We start from the raw sequence: 16,771 nt of genomic DNA, 5'->3' as shown, positions 1-16,771 counted from the left end.
GGAAGAGAGGCTCTGATTATAATGGAAGCACTGAAAAGCTTTGGCATTTCATTTAAAAACAGAAGGTCAGGAAAATCTGGTAACAGTTTTCAAAACAGAGATACCATTTAAGTAAATAAGGAAAAATTTTTGACTGACTGATCTATAGTTTGAAGTCATGTTGAATTTCAAATCAGAAACAAATAATGATAACATGTCCCCCAAGGAACAAAGTGAAATTGCACAAATGATCGAAAAAAAAGAATTGGAGGGATACGAGGACATAGTGGGCAAATGTAATTGGAGCTACTTGCTTGAATGGAGAATAAACATTATGAGACTAATTGTGCTCAGTGGTCTGCATATAATGACCTGTTACTTTATAATTACTATACATTTTTAATGACAGAAGCAATATTCACTCAACTTTTAGGATCCTAATAAGTACTTGAAATGCAAGGTACAGGAAAAGATTAAGTAAAATTGACTAAATTCACAGCTGTTTCAGAAGTGATCTGTATATGATATTGAACATTTTTCTTTTGGTGAAATTAAATATTATTTCATAAATATGAATTGATAGAAGAAAGTAATGTTGTAAATTTTGAAACATAAGTGAATCTACATATAACTGTAGTTTGTTGGTATGTTAATACAATGATTGATAAAATCAGGAAGCTGTGCAACACAAATATTACTCAAGTTTAAATGAGATGCTTGTTACCTGAAAATGGTTCAATGTATTTGTAAACATTCAGCAAGATCCTAGCATGAATAATTGAACGTGTTACAAAGACATATATTGCAGAATGTTGGCAGCAAGGAAAATCAAAGTCACAATAAGCCATTTGTTGGTGAGATTCATTGGGTGAAGTGATGGGTGTAGAATACAAAGTTTTCAAACATCAAGAGATCACAATAATTTGGTACAGAAAACATTACACAAGCATAGCAGAGATTTTCATTTAGGGTGAAAATAGAGACATGGCAGATTTTACCTATCTCTAATCTATGTTAAATCCAAACGTGCATTTCTTCAGTCAAATAAAAAACTTAAATAAGGAGTTTCACTTCACAATAATGTTAAAGAGAAGAAAAGCAAGGATTGTTTACCATGGAGCCTGGAAGTTTGAGCAGAGACTTAATCCAGGTGTTGAAAATTAGGAAGGGCTATGATAAAGAAAGAAGAAATTGTCTCTATTAAGACAGAACCAAATGATTCAGTTTCAAGGTAACTGGCAAAAGAAACAGAGAGGAATTCACATTTTTTATACAATATGAATTTTTATACAATGGATTGTGGTGGTCTGGAATGCACTGAAAAGAATGGTGAAAATAAAATTAGTATCATTTTGGGTAATCAGAGATATGAAAATCTCTTTGACCTGCACTATAAGCAATGAAGAAAAACACAGCATTTTCAATGATTTAACAAATTTAAAACTCATATTGGGAAATTAAGAGCAAACAGTTGCCTACCCAAATTTCCTTTCTGAACGTGACCAAGGACATACAATCCACTTTTTTTTAGGTCATTTGCAAAACTTATGAGTTGAGTGCTTGTTCTAGGGTTGGCCACCATCAGCAGAACTTGTGGGCGCCAGAATTTGACATGATCCTTCCGAACATCAAGCATGAGAAGATACTTTCTGACCTGAAAACACATGTTATGGAATTCAGAATTTTACTGCATAAACATATTAACAGTACAAAATAGAACAGTACAGCACAGTACAGGCCCTTTGGCCCACGATATTGTTCTGACCTTTTAACCTATTCTAAGATCAACCTAGCTCTTCCTTCTCACATAGCCTTCCATTTCTTTCATTCAGGTGCCTATCTAAGGATCTCTTACATGTCCCTAATAGCTCTGCCTCTACCAGCACACTGGCAGTGTATTCTATACACCCACCACTCTCTGAGTAACAAACCTACCACTGACATATACCTCTATAGTGTCACAGGGTGGCAATGGTTAATATGAAAGGACATACTGTGATGTATGCTCTCTCGTATTAGACGCTGCCACCCTGGGAAGAAGGTGCTGGCTATGCACTCTGTCTATGCCTCTTGTCATCTCATACACCTCTATCACGTTGGCCTAGCTTGCTGAATCTTTCCCCAAAAGGCTAGTTCTCTAATCCAGTCAGCATCCTGGTATATCCCCTCTGCACCTTCTCTAAAATGAAGTGAACTACCACAGAATAAACTACCATAAAAAATCTATTTCTTGAGTGAAATGAAAATCAAAATTGATTCTGATTAGGAATACCTCTTAGGAACACTTGTAAATCTGGACCAATTATCAAAAAATATTCCTTCATTCCTTTGATGAATACGTTCTTGTACTTATATTTTGTATTTAAGTGCCATTTCCTTAGTCATCTTGACTTTCACATGGTGGGATTTCAATGAAATCTGCACTTATTTGGTATGCAATCAATGTACACACAGTCTTACATATGTGGATTATTAAATCAATAATAAGCATTTGTAAAAAAAAAATTGACTTTGTCTATTCCTCTGAATGTTACCGTTAATCAGATAGCGAGATAATCTGAGACAGAAGCTTGACATAGTTACTGCTGAAATGAAAATTAACTTCTTTCCCCAAATGGGCAACCAGTAAGATCTAATCCTGAACCCATGGCAAATTTGTTTAATTAGCTTTTCTTCTATAGAAAATGTTCTTGCTGTACTTCTGCAAATATTTTCTCCTACTTTCAGTGCAATTAAATCTTGCAAGCTTTTCCAATATTCAATTTATTTTGTATTAACATTAGCAGGTCCATAACAATCTAACAGAACACCAGTTTTGAGAAAATTTCATCTGAGAGGTTTCTCTGCAAATACTGCCTGTTTCCCATGTTGTAATTTTCATTCAGATTATGAGCTTCTGAAACACAATGGCAAATCTGCCTGTATTTTTGCATCAATAAGTGATGGCACTGAAAAAAGTTTTATTTACAGATTTCAATCAACCTCAGTTAACTGTTAAAATTAGATTTGATCAGAGGTACAATTGCACTAATGATGATTTGTTAAGAAATCTATTACACAAATGATTACATTGCAGAATTAACATAATCACAGAACAAGTTTCTATAATAGTTATCTGTACCTGATGAAAGATAATAGCTTGGCTGATATAACCCCAGCTGCTAGAGGGTGATACATAGTGAAGGACCACTAGCAATATCAGCATGAAAGCAATACTGGATGAGGCATATATTGGGCTTATCAAGAACATCATAATTCCACAACCAACGATCCCCAACACGCAAGTGTGCCACGTGAAGTAACGGAAGGTTGGTCTGAGAAGAGAAAAAATAAATATGGAATAGAACAAATTAGTGGATGAGCTAATGTGATGTACTCTACAAATTAAGTATGCCATTTTTCAAGGGCACTAGAATGTTATTGACTGGAGCAAATACAAGCTGTATTATGTACTGTCCTATCCCCCACAATCTCACTTAATTAACAACTCCAGAACACTAACATTAGAAAACAGGTGGAGAACAGACATTTTACTAGGCGAACAGTATGCTTTGTTACATAAATAAGTCTGGAGTTATGTTGCTTCTTGAGTAATAAATATTGGGTGGGAGATACAAGGGGTAAGGACCTTGTTAGTTTTTTCAAAATAACGTATAAACAAGTTATATCAGCTTTTTTTGCAAGAAAATAATTTATTCCATATTACTGGAAGAGAATGGCAGTTGATTGAAATTTCAAATGTTACTGCAAGATAGTTTTTTCCTTTAATTCTTTTAATTCAAAATCACTTCATTTGAATTATCTATTAATTTGAATTCCTTTCAAGCATAAATAGCCTTGAGTGCTGTTTGATTTAAATGTGTTAATACAAATTACTGTATAATTTTCAAGTTATCCAGACTTAGAATTAACAGGAAATGTCTTCACAAAAATGCATAAAATCAGAACTGAAAATGTTATAAAAGGTTATACAGACAGTTTTAGACAGGAAAATTAAAATCAAGATTTATATAGCCATTTCTTTTGATTATAAATTTTAATCTTTAAAAACAAAAGGAACTTTATGTATTGTCTCTAAACTCAATAGTTTAGTCAGACATTTAGGTAATAGACTTCATCACATTATATATGGTGCCCCAAAGCTACCAATTTTTAAAAAGTAAATATGAACAAATTTATTCCCTCGGCAGGGGCTCAATTCAACATCAGAACAATGACAATTGTATTATAAGTTGTTCATACTGTATATCTGTCTTTCTGAATGCTCTGTGGTGAAATTTTTCCATAAGAAGCAAATTCAATAAAACCAGAGATGCCAGATACGGCAAAGAAAATGCAATGCAATAATAAGAGTGAATAATAAGAGCAAAAGCTAAGAGGCTAAGGTTGTTTATCAAGCAGACAGGAAATGCACATTTACTCTAACCTGAGGAGGGTTAACAAAAAAAAACTTAACATAGAGAGATTTAAGTAACAATTCAGTTATAGCAGAGGATTCAATGAATGGTTGTTGTGAAATCTATTCGGCACTACAATTTATGAATACAAAGAGCCTTTAATATGTAAAAGTATCCCAAGGCTCTTCATGGAAGCACTAAAGAGAATGGATACTATTTGTTCGTGCAATGTATAATCGAATTTACAAAACCATTAAGTGACCAGCTTTGCATCTCAAGCTACAGAAATATGTGCAAAAACTTGAATAATTGGAGAAGGTGAAGAAGAGATTTAAGACCATATTGTCAGGATTGTAACATTTTAGTGATACGGATACAATGGGCTTATTTCCTTTGGAACAGACACAACCAAAGGAAGAAGTAAATCAGGTGCAAGTTGGGTCTAGATGAAGTGAACATGAAAGCTACTTGAGCAGGGGGAGGGCGGGTCAATAACTATGGGGCACAGATTTATATAATTGATAAGAGGGATTACTGAGAAGCTGACAAAAGTATTTCCACCCAGAGTTCAGCAATGGCAGCTCAATATTGCAAGTTATGGCGTTTAAAGGTTAGAGAGTGGGAGAAAGTTAAAAGAGGGAATAATAATATTGGTTAAGGAATCAAATACAGATATAGCAAAACAACCCGACCTGCTTGAAATAACAGTTATTATGGCTTGAAGATGAGAATGAAAGTAAGTTGGGCACTATTGACCCCCAGACAGTCAGAGTAAGAAAAGGAAAGCAACTATCAAAGGTTCACATTATTGAAGTATACAACTCTGAAATTCTTCTTCTCCGGATAGCCACGAAACCAAGAAAGAAAAGAACGGCAGCACGATCATCAAACCCTAAATCACCCCTCCCCGCACAAAAAACACCAACAAAAATGGGACACGCACATTATGTAGGGAAACTTGTACTTACTTAATATGACAAGTAAAAGGATACTTGGCCAATTTCAGGTCAGGTCTGGTCAATTGACTGTCAGGTCAATTTCTCTCTTCATTAATTCCTGATAGCCCTGCTGCTTTATTTGCTCGTATGTTCCAGCAAATCTAATTCAATTCCTTATTATCTCTCTTTAAATCTAAGTCTCTAAATAATTATTACCAACAAATCACTTGTAATCCAGAGGAACCAACACATTGGACCACTGCTACACCACCATCAATAGCGTTTGCTGTGCTATTCCACGCCCACACTTTGGGAAGTCTGATCACCTGGCTGTACTTCTACTCCCTGAGTATAGGCAGAGACTGAAGACTGCAGCACCAGTAGTGAGGACCAAGAAGGTTTGGACAAGGGAGGGGCAGCAGCACTTACAGGACTGCTTTGAATCGCTGGACTGGACTATATTCAGGGATTCACCTTCGCGTCTGAATGAGTACGCCATAGCTGTCACTGACTTCATTAAAACTTGTGTAGATGAGTGTGTGCCTACCAGAACATACTGTACATACCCAAACCAAAAGCCATGGATGAACCAGGAGGTTCGTAGTTTGCTGAGGGCTAGAACTGCAGCATCCAAGCCTGGCGACCCAGGTCTGTACAGGAAAACCAGGTACGATTTGCGGACGATTATATCAAAAGCAAAGGAACAATTCCAAATGAGATTAGAGACGGAATTGGAAGCACGTCATCTCTGGCAAGGTTTACAGGCCATTACATCTACAGCAAAACCTAACATCATGAATGGCTGTAATGTTTCACCCCCAGATGAGCTCAACGCCTTTCAAGCACGCTTTGAAAGAGAGAATAAAACTACGTCTATGACGATCCCTGCAACACACAGTGATGCCGTGATCTCTGTCTCGAAGGCCAACGCCAGACTGTCTTTCTAGAGAGTGAACAGGCCCCAATGGAACACCTGGAAGGGCTCTAAAACCTGTGCCAACCAACTGGTGGGGGCGTTCAAAGATATTTTCAATCTTGCATCCTTAAAGTCGAAAGTTCACACCTGCTTCAAAAGGGCAACAATTATCCCAGTAGCCAAGAAGAGCAGGCTGAGCTGCCTTATTGTCTATCATCCAGTATAACTCACATCTACGGTGATGAAGTGCTTTGAGAGGTTGGGTATGTCTCAGCAAGGACCTGGGTCCACTGCAGTTTGCCCATCGCCGCAATAGGTTCACAGTGAAGGTCAGCTCATTGGCTCTTCACGTGGCCTTGGGTCACCTGGACAATACAAATACCTATCTCAGGATGCAGTTTATTGACTACAGCTCAGCGTCCTACACAATCATTCCTCCAGTCCTTATCAAAAAGCTACAGAACATGGGCCTCTGTACCTCCCTCTGCAACTAGATCCTCGTCTTCCTCACCAGAAGACCACAATCTGCACAGATCAGATATCATCAGGTGCTCATCAGGGATACACAGCCCACTGCTCTACTCTCTCTACACTCATGACTATGTGGCTAGGCACAGCTCAAGTGCCATCTATAAATTTGCTGATGATACAACCACTGTTGGCAGAGTTTCAAATGGTGATGAGAGGACGTTAAGGAGCAAGATATATCAACTAGTTGAGTAGTGTCACAGCAACAACCTTACACTCAACATCAGTAAGACCAAAGAACTGATCGTGAACTGCAGAAAGGCAAGATGAGGATACACACACCAGTCCTCAGAGGGATCAGAATTGGAAAGGGTGAGCAATTTCAATTTCCTGGGTATCAATATCTCTTGAGGATCTAACCTGGACCCAACATATCAACACGGCTACAAAAGGTATGACAGTGGCTGCAGTAGGAGTTTGAGATGGTTTTGGTACGTCACCAAAGACACTTGGAAATTTCTACAGTTGTACTGTGGAGAGCATTCTAACAGGCTGCATCACCGTCTGGTATGGGGCGGGGGGGGGTGGTCTAATGCACAGGATTGAAATAAGGTGCAGAGAGTTATAAACTTAATCACCTTCATCCTGAGCACCAGCCTCCGTAGTATACAGAACATCTTCAGGAAGCGATGTCTCAGAAAGGCGGCGTCCATCATTAAGGACCCCCGTCACCCAGGGCATACCTTCTTCTCATTGTTACTATCAGGTAGGAGATACAGAAGCCTGAAGGCATACACTCAGTGATTCAGGTACAGCTTCTTCCCCTCTGCCATCCGATTTCTGAATGGACATTGAAACCATAAACACTACCTCTCTACTTCTATTATTTCTATTTTTGCACCACTTATTTAATATAACAATTTTATTTTGATATATATATATATAAATAACACAGACATTCACTGTAATTCATGTTTTTTCCCATTATTATGTATTGCAATGTACTGCTAGCACAAAAAATGAAATTTCATGACATATAGCCAGTGATATTACAGCTGATTCGGATTCTGATAAGTGATAATTTACAGTAACCAATTCACTAAACAGTGAAAGAGCAATAAACTACCGGAGAAAACATGAGAAAGTCTGCAGATGCTGGAAATCCAAAGCAACACACACCAAATGCTGGAGGAACTCAGCAGGCCAGGCAGCATCTAAGGAAAAGAGTAAACAGTTGTCGTTTCAGGCCGAGACCCTTCATCCAGCAGTCCAATTAGCGACAGGAGCAGGCCACAGTGACGAGGTTTCTCCCAAGTCAGTAACATTTATTTCAAATTATAGAAACGACAAGCGAGGTGGCCATTGTTAGGAGTAGGCCAGAGGTGAGGGTAGGAGTGTCAGGCTTTGACTCAGAGGAGGCTTCAGCTCAGAAGAGCCATTGGCTGTGGGTAAGTTTTTGTTGAGGTTCCCTTTTTTTTCTTTTATTGTACCTAGTGTAGTAAATGGCTGGTGTGTGTTCTTCATGCCGGGTGGCAGAGTCCTGTGAGACCCAGAGTCTCCCAGGGAACTACATCTGCATGAAGTGCATCCAGCTGCAGCTCCTTGAAGACCGTGTTAGGGATCTGGAGCAGCAGCTGGATGACCTTCGGCTTGTACAAGAGAGTAAGGAGATAATCAATTAAAGTTACAGGGAAGCATTCACCCTGAAGTTGCAGGAGGTGAGTCGCTGGGTGAGTATCAGGATAAATAGAAATGTGAACAGGCAGTTAGCACAGAGCACCTCTGTGGCAATTCTGCTCAATGATAAATATACCACTTTGTAATTCAAATTTTTATTATTTATTCTTATTTTACAAAGCAGCACAGCATGTGAGGGAGCAGATAGAGTACAGCATATTTACACAGCCATCCCATGACAGGAAAACAAGTAAAACTTAGAAACAGAAAGAAGTTCTAACTTAAGTTTAAATTAACATACAACCAAAACTGATCCCACGCATCTTGCACTTTTCCCTCACTGTTAATTCTTAATGTGCTCATATGATGAAATCTTAATCATTTCCTCAGTCCATTCCTTCACAGTGGGACAGCTGGGGTTTTTTTTTCCCAGTTTTGCAATATAATTCTTGCAGCTGTGATGAGACCCACCTTTAAAATAGTGAACTTGTCATTGTTTACATTAGGTATCATTGTCCTATCACCCAGGAGATAAAGCCATGGGCACAAGGGCAGCGTGGAACCCGACCAACTTCCCAACAAATCAAAAACTTTACACCAAAATGGACGAACCATGGAACACTCCCAAATCATGTGAAAATATGTGCCCACCTCATTTTTACATTTCCAGCATAAATTATTAACAATTCCCATTTTGTAGAGTCTAGTTGTTGTCCAATAATATGTGTTCTATCTTATATTGAATAAATTTCCCTCTCGCTTCCCTAATATGTCTACCCACATTTGATAAAATATTTGACCACTCATTATCTTCAATATCACTTCCAAGATCGTTCTGCCATACCGCTTTGAGATTGTTACACGATTCACCTACAGAATGCTTGAACACTTTATAAAACACTGATGCTTTATGAACTTCCTGCGGTAATGTAAAGTATTAAGTTAAAGGGTTACTTTGTGGGTCATCGTTCTTGAATATGCTACTAACGCAATGTCTTGCAGCCTTAGGGTTTTTATACAAAATTCTAATCCATGATTTAAAGACAGAGCTAAACCCAAAGAATGACAAGGCTGTGGTTAAAAATCTCCACTCAACCCTGTCAAAGGTCTTTTCGGCGTCCAGGGAGATGGCAGTAACTGGGATACTACTTGGGGAGTTCAGCCATATTAAGTGCAGTAATCTCCTTAAATTGTTAGTTGAGGATCTGCCTTTAATGAAGCCAACCTGGTCAGTATTAATTATAGATGGCAATACTTTCTCTAATTGCAAAGCCAGTATTTTAGTCAGTATCTTACAGTCCACATTAATTAAGCTTATAGGCCTATAATTGGAGGGATCTATTGCCTCTCTGTCTTTTTTTGGGATCAACGATATTAATGCTTCGTTAAATGTATTCGGTAAAGATTCCAAATTAAGTGCTTCTGAATAGATTTTTGTTAGAATAGGAGCCAATATGTCCAGAAATTTCTTACAATATTCAACTGGGAAGCCATCCATACCTGGAGATTTCCCCATTTTCATAGCTGCAATAGCTCGTCTGACCTCACCCTCAGTAATTGGGGCATCCAAGGACTCAGCTTGTTGCGGGGATAATGTAGGCAATCTTATGTTAGCAAAAAACCGATTCAGCTCCTCCTGGTTATGGTTAAACGGTGATGCATATAGATGTTCATAGAACTGTCGAAAGACTTTGTTAACTTCTTTAGATGATGACACTAATGTATCCCCTTTCTTAATTACAGGTCCCCCACTTTTCGAACGTTCGCTTTACAAAACCTCACTGTTATGAAAGACCTACATTAGTTACCTGTTTTCGCTAACAGAAGGTGTATTCACTGTTACGAAAAAAGGCAGCGCGCGCCCTGAGCAGCCAAGTTCCTCCCCCGGAACTGCATTCTAGCCGGCATTGCTTAAACATGTGCCTGTGAGCAGCCGTTTGCAAGATGAGTTCGAAGGTATTGGAAAAGCCTAAAAGAGCTCGTAAAGGGATTACACTTAGCGTAAAACTAGACATAATTAAGCGTTTCGATCGTGGTGAACGAAGCAAGGACAAATTGAGTTTGGCTTGTGGAAGTTGACGAAGATGATGTTGAAGAGGTTTTAGCATTCCATGACCAAGAACTGATAGATGAAGAGCTGATGTGATTGGAAGAGGAAAGGATAACAATCGAAAACGAATGCAGTAGCGAACGGACCGAAAGTGAAGTCATCCAGGAACTGAACGTGAAGCAACTGCATGAGATTTTTGCTGCAATGATAAAGTACGATTTTAATTTTGAAAGGGTACGTCGGTTTAGGGAATATTTGCAAGATGGTTTGAGTGCTTACAAAGAACTGTATGATAGAAAAATGCGCGAGGCTAAGCAGTCAAGCATACTGTCATTTTTCAAGCCTTCCACATCAGCCACAGCAGACAACAAACCTTGATCTTCAACATCGAGGCAGGCAGAGATAGAAGAAGATGACCTGCCTGCCCTGATGGAAACAGACGACGATGAGATGACACCCCAGTGTCCCACTACCCCAAACCCTGGGCCGTGGACCGATACATTGCTGTGGAGAATGCAGTGGTAGCCGGGACGCACCCAACACATCTTTAAGAAAAAAGCCGAAATACACAAGCTAATTAATTAGGTGCCGCCCGGCATGTAAATGTCAGCCCAGATCAGAGGCGACTGCCGATTGCGTCGCCTCTGATCTGGGCCGACATTTACATGCCAGGCAGCACCTAATTAATTAGCTTGTTTATTTTGGCTTTTTTCTTAAAGATGTGCTGGGTGCGTCCCGGCCACCACTGCATTCTTCGCGATCAGTATCGGTTGGCGGCCTGGAGGTTGGGGACCACTGCACCACCCAACCTCCAACGACTCCGCCTAACACACCATCATCAGTGTGCTCGGCGCTGTCTTCCCAATTCCAGTAGGTGATACTACACTCTACATACATTATTTCTACTTTATATAGGCTGTGTATTTTTATGCGTTATTTGGTATGATTTGGCAGCTTCATAGCTTAAAGGTTATTGGACAGAGTGTTTCTGCCGAGAGCGCTTGCGTGAGATTTTCGGTATGGAGAACAGTGCGGCAATGATTGTAGAAAAGTATTTCTACTTTATAAAGGCTGTGCATTTATCATATCATTCCTGCTTTTACTATAAGTTACTGTTATTTTAGGTTTTATGTATTATTTCGCAGGATTTGGTAGGTTATTTTTTGGGTCTGCGAACGCTCACAAATTTTCCCCATATAAATAAATGGTAATTGCTTCTTTGCTTTACGACATTCTGGCTTACGAACCATTTCATAGGAACGCTCTACCTTCGGATGGCGGGGGAAACCTGTGTAACACTAGTCATATTCTACTGCTTTAAATATCGTGACAGCAGCTTACCAGCTTTGTCACCACCTTCGTAGAAACCTGTTTTTAATCTAAATTATGCATATTCTGCTTCTTTGTTATGTATGTTATTTAGCTGGAATTTCAAACTGCACAGATCTTTGTATAAGTCATCGGTATATTGTCTTGCTAAAACCTTTTCCAATGTGGTTATTTCTACCTCTAGATTTTTTATTTGCTCCATACTCTCCTCCTTCCTTTTAGATGTTTGTGCTATTAATTTTCCTCTTATATACGCCTTGGATGCCTCCCATACCGAGGGCAGCTTTACTGTGGTCCCTACGTTCAATTCAAAAAACATAGTCAGGTCGTCAGCCAGCTTATCACTGAAATCCTCATCTTTTAACAGCATAGTATTCATTTGCCATCTACCCCTCCTTCTCCTTTCAGTATTTAAATCAATTTGAATTTCAACCGGTGCATGGTCTGATAATGCTATCGGGCCAATTTTACAGTCTATCACCTGTTCAACAATGGAGTTGGATATTAGAAAAAAATCTGTTCTAGAGTAGGATTTATGTCGATGAGAGAAAAATGTATATTCTTTTCCGGATGGATTCACCAATCACCATATATCCACCAGACCAATATCCTCAATAAGTTGATGTAAGGCAGCCCTGTCCCTGGGTACTGGTGATGTCTGAAATTTGCTTTTATCAATAACAGGGTCCATTACTTAGTTAAAGTCTCCTGCTAAAATTATTTTTCCTTCCTTAGTGCCTAAAATTTCGTTCACCTTGTTAAGAAAGTCTGGGTCTTCTTTATTAGGTGCATATATGTAACAAAGTACTACTTTCACCCCATTAATAAGTGCATCTATACAAATTATCCTGCCTTCCTTGTCTTTAAATTCTCCAAGCAATACAAAATTAAGTTTTTTGTTAATTAAAATCATTGTCCCATTTTGTTTGCTATTGAGTGATGAATAGAATACCTAGCCCACCCAATCTCTTCTAAATTTCAGTGCTTCAGCATCTTTACAATGTGTTTCCTGGACAAATGCAACATCAATTTGTTTACCTTCAAGGTATGATAAAATCTTTTTCCTCTTGATTGGGTTTCCACACCCATTAATGTTCCATAATATGAAATTAACCATTTTCATGTCCTAAACTTCATGCACACATGTGCAAAAATATATATTTTCCCAGATGGCTGAGTCTGGAATGCAATAACTCTGAAAAAATAGCCCAAAAAAAAAACCTGCTGTACTCTATCCCTGTGCTCAATTATTACCAAAAAACACTGCAAATACTGCGCTCTCAAACAACAAGTAAAAAAACCAACATAACTCAAAAACATATAAATAATATATTCCTGCCAGATTAACTAACAAATAAAAACAAACAGGCAGGATAAGCTCCACAGAGAAACAGAAAAGAAAAAGACACATGATATGGCCCACAAAGTGCCGTGCCAGCTAGCAAGCCTCACCCTAATCAGACCGCTTCATCCAGCTCCCCACCCACCCTGTAATACCTAGAAAGTTATCTCCACCTATTACTGTGATCAAATCCTGTCTCTCAGTCAATGCCAGCGCCGCAGTTTTTCTGAATGAGTTTCTCTGCTTCTGCAGCAGTAGTAAAGAACTTGTTCCTTCCTTTCCACGTGAAGCGTAGAACTGCTGGATAAGTGAGTGTATACCTCACATTGACTTTTTGCAGCATTTTCCGAGCCGTAGTAAATGCCCTCAGTTTTTCAGCCAATTCTCTGGACGTATCTGGAAAGAAGGAAACTTTGCATCCTTCCCACTCAACTCCTCTCTTTGCTTTGGCTGCTTGCAGCACTTCCTCTCTGGCCGAAGAGCGCAAGAATCGTATTAGGATCCTCGCCTGGCCTGGGAGCCAAGGCCCAATGCACCCTCTCAATCTCAGGCTCTGCGTTCAGTTTGATGCCAAATCCTTCGGACATGATTCTTTGCACACATTTAATCAGACCGCCCGTTTCTGCACCTCTCTTTAGACTGATCAGACTGACGTTGTTGCATCTGCTCCTGTTCTCAAGCTCCTCGACACGGTTCCACAGCAGGTCCAAGCGTTTATTATTCTGCTTGCTAGCACCCACCAGTTGCACAGTAGTGTCCTCCACACTGGAGAGACAGCCCCCGGCTTCCGTCAGCCTCACTCGAATGGCATTGACCGAGTTCTTGTTCTTCAACTCCGTTGTCGTTTCCTTAATCGTAGATACATCAGCAGCCACCACGAGTAGAGTGGAACTCATACGACTAACCTCAGCCAGTAAATTCTCCATGTTGGAGCCTTGGTCCGTCTGTGTCATTAGTGTGGCTTGAACTTCGGATTGCGGGCTCTGTCTTGTAGCCACATGGCTCACTGTAGTGCTCTTGGGTCTCGGCGTCGTACAGAATTATCTCTCAAAGTTGTTAATAGCCCTTTTAGTGAAAAAAACGAAGAGTTTTTAACTGCAGGATACCTGTATCCGGACAAGGTGGGATACATATGCTGCAATTAATAGAACTTCGTGGTGGGTTGTTGGAGCTCCGCTAACGTGCAGCCATCCTGCCCGGCACCCACGTAACTCACCCCAAATATACCACTTTGGATACTGTTGTGGGGGATGACCTTCCAGGGGAATGTCATAGAGACCGGAGACCAAGTTACTGATACTGAGCATGGGTCTGTGGTGGAAAAGGGAAAGAGGGAGAAGAGGGGAGTGGTAGTGATAGAGAACTCAATAGTCAGGGGAACAGAAAGGAGATTCTGTGGACATGAACGGGACACCCAACTGGTATGTTGCCTCACAGGTACCAGGGTCAGGACATCTCGATCGTGTCCACAGCATTTTGGAGAGGGAGGGAGAGCAGCCAGATGACTTGGTACATATTGGTACCAATGACATAGGGAAGAAAAAGCAAGGAAGTCTCGAAAAGAGAATTTAGAGAGCTATGTAGAAAGCTGAGAAACAGGATGATTTGGCAGAAAAATGCATGGCTGACAAGTTGGTGCAGAGGGCAGGGCTTCAGGTTCTTGGGTCATTGGGAGCTCTTCTGAATTGAATTGACTTGAATTGACTTTATTTCTTACATCCTTCACGTACATGAGGAGTAAAAATCTTTCCGTTATGTCTCTGTCTAAATGTGCAATGTGCAACCATAGTAACTTATAATAAACAGAACAGTCAATGTAACATAGAAATACACTCAAATCAGCATGAGTTAATCAGTCTGATGGCCTGGTGGAAGAAGCTGTCCTGGAGCCTGTTGGACCTGGCTTCTATGCTGCAGTACTGATTCCTGGGTGGTAGTAGCTGGAATAGATTGTGGATGAGGTGACTCGGGTCCCCAATGATCATACGGGCCCTTTTTTCACAACTGTCTTTGTAAATGTTCTGAATATTGGGAAGTTCACAATTGCAAATGCGCTGTGCTGTCTCTGCAAAATCCTGTGATTAAGGGAGGTACAGTTCCCATACCAGGCAGTGATGCAGCCAGTCAGGATGCTCTCAATTGTGCCCCTGTACAAAGTTCTTGGGATGTGGGGGCCCACACCACACTTTCTCAACCGTCTGAGGTGAAAGAGGTGCGGTTGTTCCTTTTTCACCACACAGCTGGTGTGTACCGACCACGTGAGGTCCTCAGTGATGTGGATGCCGAGGAACTTAAAGCTGTTTACCCTCTCAACACCAGATCCATTGATGTCAATAGGGGTTAGCCCATCTCCAATCCTCCTGTAATCCACAACCAGCTCCTTTGCTTTTGCAACATTGAGGGAGAGGTTGCTTTCTTGACACCACTGTGTCAGAGAGATGATTTCTTCCCTTTACGCCAATTTGTTATTGTGTGAGATTAGGCCAATCAATGTACAGTCGGTCCTCCTTATCGGCGGATTCCGCATGTGCGGATTCAACCAACTGCAGATCGGGAAAACCCAGATGTTCCCTCTCCTGCACTTGTTGTTCGAGCATGAACAGACTTTTTTGCTTGTCATCATTCCCTAAACAATGCAGTATAACAATTATTTACATAGCATTTACATTGTATTAGGTATTATAAGTAACCTAGAGATGATTTAAAGTATATGGGAGGATGTGCGTAGGTTACCGCAGCTCGGGATCAAAAGAAAACCGGAAGTTCTCTTACTAAGTAAGTCGGAACAGGTACATCCGGTATTATTTAGCATCAGTTAGTCAAACGTTTGTCTTAGTGTATAGTATATATTTTACCTTTCTATGCATATTAAACATTTAAGAAACGTATGTATTTCAATAATTTAACCACTGCATTGCTTAGTAATAATTGTAGCTTTCATCGGGGCAGGGCCTTTCGCACTTTATCCTTTAAAATTGTTCTGATCGTTGACCGACTGTAGCTTAACGCTTTTCCAGTGACCGATGGCGCTTCACCTCTTTCCGATCGCTTTATTATTTCCACTTTATTTCAATCATGATCGTGATTATTTTTGTGAACAGAAACACTGCGGATTCAGAGCTCCTAAAGTCCACCACACTGAGACAGGTTAAATAAGGTCCAGCGGTTTGCTGGGTCCTAAAGTCCACCACACTGAGACAGGTTAAATAAGGGACCTAAGCATCAGCGCTTTTTGGGATCCACGGGGGGTGCCAGAACCAATCCCCCGTGGATAAGGAGATGGACTGTACTGTCATTGGCAAATTATCAGATTAGAGCTGTGGCTGGCAACACAGTCGTGGGTATACAGGGAGTAAAGGAGGGGACTTAATACACAGCCCTGAGGGGCTCCTGTGTTGAAAGTCAGAGGTGTGAAGGTGAGGGAGCCCACTCTTACCACCTGCCGGCGATCTGACAGGATGTCCAGGATCCAGCTGCACAAGGCAGGGTCAAGGCTGAGGTCTCTGAGCTTCCTGTCAAGCCTGGATGGAATTATGGTGTTGAATGCTGAACTGTAGTCCAAGAACAGCATTCTCACATAGGCATTCTTCTTCTCCAGATGTTTAAGGACAGTATGTAGAGCAGTGGCTATTGCGTCGTCTGTTGATCGGTTGTGTTGGTAGGCGAATTGTAGGG

The 16,771-nt window shown here is 40.3% G+C and overlaps 1 protein-coding gene across 1 annotated transcript in view; it reads right to left on the bottom strand.

The window, feature by feature from the left end:
- zgc:153039 (uncharacterized protein LOC767698 homolog) overlaps window positions 1-16,771 on the bottom strand; it is a 134,306-nt gene that overhangs the window by 20,929 nt on the left and 96,606 nt on the right. The window contains exons 10-11 of the mRNA XM_063045709.1: window positions 3,101-3,293; window positions 1,459-1,633 (exon numbers count right to left, since the gene is read on the bottom strand). Of these exons, the coding sequence (XP_062901779.1) occupies window positions 1,459-1,633; window positions 3,101-3,293 (368 nt within the window). The remainder of the gene's footprint in view (window positions 1-1,458; window positions 1,634-3,100; window positions 3,294-16,771) is intronic.

This window comes from Mobula hypostoma, chromosome 4, assembly GCF_963921235.1.
Source record: "Mobula hypostoma chromosome 4, sMobHyp1.1, whole genome shotgun sequence".
In the NCBI taxonomy this organism is placed as follows: domain Eukaryota; kingdom Metazoa; phylum Chordata; class Chondrichthyes; order Myliobatiformes; family Myliobatidae; genus Mobula; species Mobula hypostoma.
The sequence above is the reverse complement of the archived record's forward strand: the minus strand, read 5'-3'. Positions and strand labels throughout refer to the sequence as shown.